This window comes from Triticum aestivum, chromosome 3A, assembly GCF_018294505.1.
Source record: "Triticum aestivum cultivar Chinese Spring chromosome 3A, IWGSC CS RefSeq v2.1, whole genome shotgun sequence".
Classification (NCBI taxonomy): Eukaryota; Viridiplantae; Streptophyta; class Magnoliopsida; order Poales; family Poaceae; genus Triticum; species Triticum aestivum.
In genome coordinates, this window is record NC_057800.1 from 122,911,764 (window position 1) to 122,921,145 (window position 9,382).

At 46.6% G+C, this 9,382-nt stretch overlaps 2 protein-coding genes and 1 non-coding gene across 3 annotated transcripts; all 3 read left to right on the forward strand.

Annotated features, from left to right (window-relative positions):
* Window positions 1-2,180: 2,180 nt before the first annotated feature.
* On the forward strand, window positions 2,181-2,253 carry TRNAE-CUC (transfer RNA glutamic acid (anticodon CUC)). Its single transcript has one exon. It is a non-coding gene; the product is annotated as a tRNA-Glu (tRNA).
* Window positions 2,254-2,364: 111 nt separating this feature from the next.
* On the forward strand, window positions 2,365-4,643 carry LOC123060615 (60S ribosomal protein L11). Its single transcript, XM_044483395.1, has 5 exons — window positions 2,365-2,496; window positions 2,598-2,705; window positions 3,248-3,290; window positions 3,382-3,577; window positions 4,253-4,643. The coding sequence occupies exons 1-5, from the start codon at window positions 2,494-2,496 to the stop codon at window positions 4,443-4,445; spliced, it is 543 nt and encodes a 180-aa protein (XP_044339330.1). The 5' UTR covers window positions 2,365-2,493; the 3' UTR covers window positions 4,446-4,643.
* A 760-nt stretch (window positions 4,644-5,403) lies between these two features.
* Window positions 5,404-6,565, forward strand: LOC123058107 (enoyl-CoA delta isomerase 2, peroxisomal). The gene has a single exon (XM_044480930.1). It carries the CDS (start codon window positions 5,548-5,550, stop codon window positions 6,337-6,339), a length of 792 nt encoding a protein of 263 aa, XP_044336865.1. The 5' UTR covers window positions 5,404-5,547; the 3' UTR covers window positions 6,340-6,565.
* The last annotated feature ends 2,817 nt before the right edge of the window (window positions 6,566-9,382 follow it).

Sequence of the window (9,382 nt, forward strand, 5' to 3'; positions counted from 1 at the left end):
GTAGACATGACCGAGACACGTCTCCGGTCAATAACCAATAGCGGAACCTAGATGCTCATATTGGCTCCCACATATTCTACAAAGATCTTTATCGGTCAGACCGCATAACAACATACGTTGTTCCCTTTGTCATCGGTATGTTACTTGCCCGAGATTCGATCGTCGGTATCTCAATACCTAGTTCAATCCCAACAATTCTGGCCTTGGCCTGGCGCGAGTAAGAGTGGCGAGGCAGGGGCGAGTGGCGCGTCCGCACAGGCAGCGTCGTGGTTGCCTTCTCCTCCGTTATTCTAACCAGTGACGCGGGGCCTATTGGTTTTGCTTCAATAATGGAGGCAGTCCTAGGTTTCTTCTAGCACCAAGACGGTGTTCTACTTGATGCCGACCCTCATTGATCTGGCCGTTGACGAGTTCCGGAAGGCTCCGCAAGAGATCTCCTTTGGGTGCTTGACGCCTGTAGATTGCTGGATCGAATGGAATTCGGTCGTGTGCGCCCATAATTCAGCCCATGTTGCTTCTGGAAGGCATGACGTGAAGCTTCGTTGTCTATTGACATTATGTGACATGTCGGTATTTCAATTTTCATGGTGAAGATAGTGGCGGAGAAGGTCATGGTGGCTAAGGTCTGAGGCCTAATACTGGCGGATCTAGTCTTCCAGACGATGAGGAGTTTGCTTGGTGTAGCAGCGACATCGGCAAGTGGGGGCGACAACACAGGAGGAGTACAGAGTCTTAGCTTTCAGGGTGAAAACCCAAGTTCTGGCCTTAATTGGTTGTGCCTGACAGTGGACTTGTTGAAGGCATTGTTTTTTAGAGCACGAATTTTCTCCATGGTGAAAATCTAAAATCTATAATCGGGCGACGACGGCGTTTGTGCATTGTTTTCTTTTTGGAGGGGTCGCTTGTGGAATAATTTAGACTTTGTGTGTTGTCTTCATGGTGGTTCGTCCTGCAGTTACAAGAAATTGATCATTATTGTGGTTCGTCCTGCAGTTGCATGCATCCCTAATGTCTTTAGGACATTTCGTTGTTGTAGAGATTGAGTGTAATTGATATCTTCTCGATATTTATATCTTCTCTTTGTCAATAAATAAATAAATTATTCTAGGTACATAATACCTACGGTGAACAAGGATAACCTACTATACCAAAAGGCGAGGGTCCTCGTTTGAACGATAGTTACTGATAAAAGCCTGCATGAGTAGATTTTTGAAGCACGTAATACATGCTTCTCCAAACAAGTACTCACTACCAGACGATGAAGTTTGGACTTGTATGTCATAACTAGACCATGAACACGTGCATACTGCGCCCGTTCACCTTGTAGATAAAAAGTTCGATTTATTAAAGATAATCAGAACAGTAGAAACATTTGATACGCCCAAGGGCAAATTTCTCAACTAGATTGTTTGTGAGATATATAGAGGAAAGTCGTACGCCTGAAGCAAGGTAAGCAGCTACTATGGCCAGCACGCGTTCGTCAAAGGTCTTCGACACCAAAGAACATGAAGGTGTGGGCTGCCGTGCTCATTTGTGCGGAACGAACTACGTAAATATATAAGTATTTAAGAAAAAAAGTAACATTTGATACGGTTCGAAAAGCTGTAATTGTTACTGTACATGTCATCATCTTCATATAAGAAGATAAGGTGCAAGAATAATGAACAACGCAAACTATTTCTCAACTAGGTGATCAAATTCAACTAATCACAATTGCAACTAGTCCATTTGGATACATGGTAGATTCGGTCTTCTCAAAACTGTTACGTGCAAATTAAGAACTAGGTACTCCCTCCGATCCTTTTTATTCTGCATATTAGGTTTGTCTGAAGTCAATTTCATCCAACTTTGACCAAGTTTATACATAAAATTATTAACATTCACATAACAACACATTTATTATTAGATCCATCTCAGAATATATTTTTATATTATATTTATTAGATGTTATAGATGTTAATATTTTCTAATATAAATTTGGTCAAACTTAGCAAACTTTGACTTCAGTCAAAGCTAATGTGCGGACTAAAAAGGACTGGAGGGAGTAGTAAATTGAATACACAAATTAGGAGATAAATTGAAAACTTGCAGGTTTAATCTTTTCGATATGCGAGATGCTATTTGTTCACCACTTCAAACACGACTAGCTTTATTACAAAATCTCGTCAAATCTACCAGCTTCCGTCGTAGTCTAGGTGGTTAGGATACTCGGCTCTCACCCGAGAGACCCGGGTTCAAGTCCCGGCGACGGAATTTTTTCCCTTTTTTTTGCGCTCCAAAGCCAGATTAACCAAAATTACTAAACCACCCTCCATTCCACCCCTGCACACGGGGGCACGGACGTAATTCTACGCATATAAGCACCCTCCGCGCTAGGGTTTCCTCCTCTCCCTCCCTACAAAGCCGCTGCCGCCGCCGCCCCGCACCACGCTTTAAACCCCTCCCCCCCTCCCCCTCTCCTCCCCCCCGCCGCCGCTCCCCAGATCCGCTGCCATGGTGAGTTCCCCTCCGCCCCGTCGATTGTTCCAACTCCTTCTGGTTGCTCGGGTTCCTGGTGTTCTGACGATACGTTGTTGTCTGTGTTTTGGTGCTTGCAGTCGACGGAGAAGAAGCAGCTGAACCCCATGCGGGACATCAAGGTGCAGAAGCTCGTCCTCAACATCTCCGTCGGCGAGAGCGGAGATCGCCTCACCCGCGCCTCCAAGGTATATATATGCCCGTCTATTTACCCTCCCGCTCGCCTCGTTGATGCGCTCGCGCGCGTGTGATTCAGATGTCAGTATATTGTTTTGGTTGTTCTTGTTCGCTCATAGCAATCTAGTCCTAGTTTGTGGAATTGTATCTGGCAGAAATCGGCACTGGCTTATTCAATCTGGGGTGTCCTTTGTAGATTGCTAGTAGGACATGCATCGGCTTCTGATGCTGATGCTGGTACCATGTACTCCCTCCGTCCAAAAAAGCTTGTCCCTCAAATGGATGAATCTAGCACCAAGTTAGTGCTAGATACATCCATTTGAGAGATAAGCTTGGGACAAGTTTTTCCGGACGGAGGGAGTAATAACTGTTGTTTCCCCGTGGTCAGTCGTTTCTGCTCCATTTTGCTTGTTGTAGATTGACCTTAATCAGTGTTGTCTCAGTGGCACCGAGTAGTTCAAGTGATTTCTCTGCATTCCTGGTCTCTAAATAATACTGGTTAACTGCAAATCATCGATGGATGTTAACTGCATTGTTGTTGTTAATTTGATAGGTGCTGGAGCAGCTGAGCGGACAGTCACCTGTGTTCTCCAAGGGTGAGCTTCTTAAATCCGACTTGTTCCCTTGGATCTGTCAATTGAGGTCAATGTAGTTGGTCCTAATAGGAAAGGTATTGTGCTATTGCAGCGAGGTACACTGTCAGGTCGTTCGGTATCAGGCGTAATGAGAAGATTGCGTGCTACGTGACTATCAGGGGTGAGAAGGCGATGCAGCTGCTGGAGAGTGGCCTGAAGGTGAAGGAGTACGAGCTGCTCAGGAGGAACTTCAGCGACACCGGCTGCTTTGGCTTCGGTATCCAGGAGCACATCGATCTCGGCATGAAGTAAGTTGACCTTGTTGCATCTCTTTTTTTTGTCAATGTGGTGCTTGTTTGGACTGGTTAATACTTATTATTAATCAAGTAGATGATTCTGTTTCATTCTTAAATAGCTGAAACCAAAATCATAGAGCTGAAAGATGTTTGGCTGAAGTTATAGTAGGGGCTACAGTATCATTAGGCAGCTACTCTTATTGTTAAAATCCCTAATAAGTTGTTTAATGCACTCATTATTTAGTAATGCCTAGAATATTTGTTAGAAATGGGCTTAATCAATATTGTTAGATTGGATTTATTTACTCAATTGATTCATATGCCAAATCCTGACTTGGTTCTCAAGCATTTAACTAGCATCACACATATTTGTATGTCAGAGATGACCAACGAAAGGCCTTGGTTCCTGTTGGCACCGTTAATATTTGACGATCTATTGGAATCATTTTGGATAAGTTTTCCCTTTCAGTTTAATAGTGCAAATAACTGATTGACTTTAGTTTGGCTACGCATTGTGTGGCCACTGCCTATGTCCTTTTAACCTTTGGATTTTGGGCACTACTACCTTCATTTACCAAGTATTTGCAGTACATCGTTATGTCTATTTGCTGATAGCACACAGTTCTCAGTGGTTGTTCAATGACGATTGGCACTTCTGACCAGTAACTAACCATGTTTCCTTTTCAGGTATGATCCATCTACCGGCATCTACGGTATGGACTTCTTCGTGGTGCTCGAGCGTGCTGGGTACCGCGTCTCCCGCCGCCGCAGGTGCAAGGCCCGTGTCGGTATCCACCAGAGGGTCACCAAGGAGGACGCCATGAAGTGGTTCCAGGTCAAGTATGAGGGTGTCATCCTCAACAAGTCCCATGCGAGCTAAGAAGGACGTAGCTCTCTTTAGACCTTGAGTTAATTAAGTTCACCTGGTTGCTGGATATGTATGTTACCTAGAAACCAAAAATGCTTTGTCAGTTTTGCCTGTACTCAAGCTGGATGATTTCTGTTTGATGCGCACTTTCGTCTAAGAGGCTCTCTTCTGTTTTATCCTCTCTGAACAATAGAGTATATGTTTGTCTTATGATAGACTGCCTTTTGTATGGCCACTCTCAAATCTTCTCTAATTTTTGGTTCGTCCACCTGAACTTGTGCCCTATTCGGTATCCCTCCGCTCCACAACTCCAGGAACGGAGTTGGCGGAGCTGCTGTTAAGATCGAAGGAGTTGTGGTTTCCCCGCTCCACATATTCTGGGAGTGGGTGATTACAGGCCCTTACTGTGACTGCTTCATCACATCGGTCCATTTCAGCAGCTGGAAGAAATCTGTAAATGATGGAATGAACGTTCGCCTGGCACAGATGGCATTTTTAGTTGAGCCGCTTCTTTAGAGCGTCAGATGACAGTGTTTTGTTGAAGATATACAGTAAAAAACACATTTCACACACAAAAGTTTCTTAAATTTACTTGTCGACCATTTCACCTGTGTATGAAATTTCATGAAGAAATGACACTAGGATATGCCGTAGTGAAAATACAATATAACTTCAAACAGTGTTTATAAGTATAACTTTGATTTTTTATCATTTTCGCCCAGAATGCCCCGGAGGTTTACAAGTATAACCTTGATTTTTTGTCATTCTCGCCCAGAATGCCCCGGAGTAGAATGGTTGACCATGTATGCTAAAAAAAATATTCCGATTATTCTGAGTTTAACCATTATTACTCTCTTTGATCGGAAATAAGTGTCGTGCTTTTAGTTGAAACTTATTTCCTATCAGAGGGAGTAGTATTTTTCTTAGAATTATTATTTATAACGACGCATGAGGAATCATGTCCGGTTTCAACTTGCGCAATGTCGTTCAAGGGTCGAAACCAATATCATTAGTTTCGCTGTCAGTTTTGCCATTTTTAATGGCGAAAGTTGAGCCAACTAGCCAATGGTAAGAGAGAACGAAATTGCTGGGAAGCTCGTGTAATTAGTACTAGATGATTAGGGTAAACCACAGCAAGTCTAGCCGCCCTTGCCAAACACATTCTGTCACCTGCTGCGAATCCCCCCAAATGGACACGGCAAGCATGTGCACCGTGGAGAGGCGCGGCCGCGTCCACCTCATCACCCTCACCGGCGCCGGCGAGCACCGCCTCGGCCCAGCCCTCATCTCGGCCATCCGCGCCGCCGTGGCCGCCTCCCCCGGCGCCGGCGCCCTCGTCCTGGCCGCCGAGGGCAAGTACTTCTCCAACGGCTTCGACCAGGCCTGGGCGCGCACGGTCCCGCCCCACCTCCACACCGCCATGAGCGAGGCCTTCCGGGGCCTCGTCGCCGACCTGCTCGCGCTCCCCATGCCCACCGTGGCCGCCGTCACGGGCCACGCCGCCGCCGCCGGCTGCGCGCTGGCCCTCGCGCACGACTCCGCCGTCATGCGCGCCTCCCGCGGGTTCCTGTACATGAGCGAGGTCGACGCCGGCATCAAGATCGTCGACTACTTCGCGGAGCTGCTCCTGCAGAAGGTCTCCGACGCCGCGGCCAGGCGGGACATGCTCCTCCGGGGGGACAAGATGACGGCCGCGGAGGCGGTGCGGCGGGGCCTGGTGGACGCGGCCGCGGACGGCGGCGTCGACGACGTGGTGGCCGCGGCCGTCGCGGCGGCCGAGGGGCTCGCGGCCAGGGGGTGGGACGGGGAGGTCGTGGCCGAGATCAGGAAGGCCATGTGGCCCGCCGTGTGGGCCAAGGTCAAGGACTACGGCGCCGACGCGGCGGCGCCCCGGCCGCGGCTGTAGGCTGCTCTGCTTCGGAAGGATTGCTCTGAATCTGTAGCATGTCGTAGACACCTACTGGGAACAGAAATAATGGGCTGGTGAACTGTGATCGGGCGGTGTGCTGGTGGTCTTCCTTGTCTGATGTATTGATCTCGCTTCTGGTTTCAATTCTTGAGAGTTAAGACCGACCGAAGCTTCTTGCTGATGGATTTTAGCTTGTGAAGGATGAACATGGGCACTCACTTCATCTTGCTTGTGACTATCATTGGTTTAGAACGTTCGATTTGGTTTGCAGATGTCGTGAACGTTGGAGCAGACTAGCATCTACGTTTGCTCACCACCCACCTAAAGTTTGTCTCCACCTCATGGAAGCACAATTAGAAGTGATTTGAATCTTGAAGGTTTTCAATATTTACATATGTGGCATCGAAAACCCCTCTCTCCAGCCTGCTACAGGAATAGACATATACTCCACATTATACATTTGCAATGAACAACGTACAACTTGAAACCAACTTAAAACCAACATGGCCAGCAGCGGTGTTGTTGGCTCTCCTCTTCAGGCTGAAGCCAAGGCGCTTCTCTTTGCTTCTGAAATAGCAGAAGTACTTCAACTACACCAGGCCACCATTTTGACAGATAATCAGGTACTTGCAAGAGCCGCGGCTTTTCTGGCGACATATATTCAAAAAGTTCAAACCTAGGACATTTGGAAATCCATTCATTGATAGCAGAATACTTTAATTGTTCCAAGGATTTTATGTTAAAGATATATCACGTCAAAAGGGATTTGAATGGTGTTGCTCATAACTGTGCAAAAGACTCGCTGAAAAAGCTTTCTACGGTACCTCCTACCTTGCACTGTATTAGCTCATCTCATAGGGGTATGCAATGCTCAGTGTTGCTAGCTTTGAGCAACTTTGTAAGCTATGGGTTCTGTATCCATGATGTAAAATGTGTATGGAAGTTCAATGAATGGCGCCTTTGGGCGCCCCTTGGGTTAAAAACAAAATAACCCTCGATGGCTTCTGTGTCCGCGGCCACTACTCATGCCCACTGCCGGCTCACGTTCCAGCCGTCGTGCAAGACAACATCGTTGTGACAATGTCGCCACCGGCTTTCAAGCTCATTATTTTCTTCAAATATATTGAAACACCAGGGTGAATATTTGGTCTTGAAAGGGGGTGATATGATAGCAAGGCAGCACCGTAGCTAGAGGCTGCGAGGTCAGGAAGGCCAAAGTGGCGATGAAAAAGGATTAAGCCGAAAATACACACATGAACCTGGGTCTAGGCACACCCTAATCGGTTCTTTTTAATGTAAAAAATGGCAATTATTTTTGAAACTTTTTGGTAACGAATATGGTATTTGTTATACTCATGTGTAACGTTTCATAAAGAAATAACTTTGGTGATCTTCGCTGTAAATAACCACAAAAACGGATCTATATGAAAGTACTATTCAAGGTTTTTGCAGCTGCGAATTCGTTGTTGTTGTCCTTTTTTTCGCCGAGAAGAAGACCGAAGTCATTTCAACTTCATGCATGAGTAGAACATCAAAGACATGTATGCTAGAAATGTTTTGGTTTTTATGCTTTCTATATATATTTTTCAAGGATACATCCAAAGTTGGACACATGAGAAACATAGATTAAGGAAAGCCAAGATGGCTAAGTACAATGCTTTGAGACAGCTACAACGTCCTAAGGCCACACAACACCCTTGCACGGATTACTCGCTAACTCTCCACCCATCTAACAGTCCGTCTCTACGGATGAGCTTTGTCGCGTTCCACCTCAGCCCTTCCTCACTCTCTTAAGAACCGTCGACGCCTAGGGTGTACCCCCATTGAAGAAAATGTAATTATGGTGCCGCCACAAGCACCAAATAATCAGTAACACTCAGGAGTGTGCATCCGCAGGAAACAACCCTTGCACCTCTTTATCGGCCCACCAGTCCACCAGATCTGTATCCAATATCGATGTCCAATCAGCCTTTGCCCCGGTGGTTAGGCATCACTGCCCATACCTCTCTAGCTCTCTAGCCAGCATGCAGCCAAAAAGAATGTGGTGTAGACCTTCCAATTCCTAATCACATAACAGGCACGCCACACAATGTGACAAACCATGCTGGCTCAACCTATCCGCCATCTAGCAGTGATCTCAAGAAGCTAGCTAGACGAGCATCTTGCATGACATAGGGGCACGGGAATTCTAGACCGTTGTTGTAGCCGGGTATAGCGTTCTCGCAAAGAAGAAGGCTTCATAAGCAGAACTAGCCGAGAATTGCCCGTCATTCCCCCATATCCACTCCAGATTGTCCTCCACATAATCTCGGAGCTGGAACCCCCCGAGCCAAGTTCCAAGAACTCTCGTAACACATGTCTAGCCATTTTGGGCATACATCGGTTCACCATCCATCGTTGACCAGACCATCCCTCACCGAGTGCACTTGAATGGCTCTCTTGATCACAAAGAGATGCGGAGCAAATTCTCTGATCTGGCCATCTCGCAGCCAACAGTCCTCCCAAAAGAGAGCTTTCATCCCATTCCCAATCGTTGTTTTTGTGGCTATACAGAAGATGGCCTTGGCCTCATCTGGGATCTGGATATTGAATTTTTTTGATGGTTTCTCGTCCACCACTCACTTTAGGTACGACCTTCTAGCTCTTAATGTCAAGTTCATCAGTCGCAGATTCAGTAGTCCCAACCCACCGATCCTCTTCGGCAAACACACATTATCCCACGCCACAAGACAATGGCCGCCCTTCACATCCTTCCGTTCTCTCCATGCAACCATGAAAGATTTTGGTTTCCTCGACAAGCATTTTGACTGGAGGTCCATTGTGAACATAGTGTGCATTGGCATAGCGGGGAGCGTACTCTTAACAAGCACCACTCACCCTACCATGACTAACATGGATGCTCGCCTGTAAACACTCCATCCACTGTGGCTTAGCCACTGTGGGCATTCTCAATCTCAAGGGCAACCCAAGATACATGCATGAGAAGGGTAGCATTTGATGGTAAGCTTCGTCGCAACAATTACGCCCATCCCAATGCAGG

Bases quoted from the DNA above. Each gene is read 5' to 3' on its own strand.
- LOC123060615 (XM_044483395.1), top strand. The intron at 3,291-3,381 runs GTGAGCTTCTTA...GTGCTATTGCAG, and splicing joins GTCACCTGTGTTCTCCAAGG to CGAGGTACACTGTCAGGTCG. The intron at 3,578-4,252 runs GTAAGTTGACCT...TTTCCTTTTCAG, and splicing joins CACATCGATCTCGGCATGAA to GTATGATCCATCTACCGGCA.
- LOC123058107 (XM_044480930.1), top strand. From the start codon at position 5,548: ATGATTAGGGTAAACCACAGCAAGTCTAGCCGCCCTTGCCAAACACAT.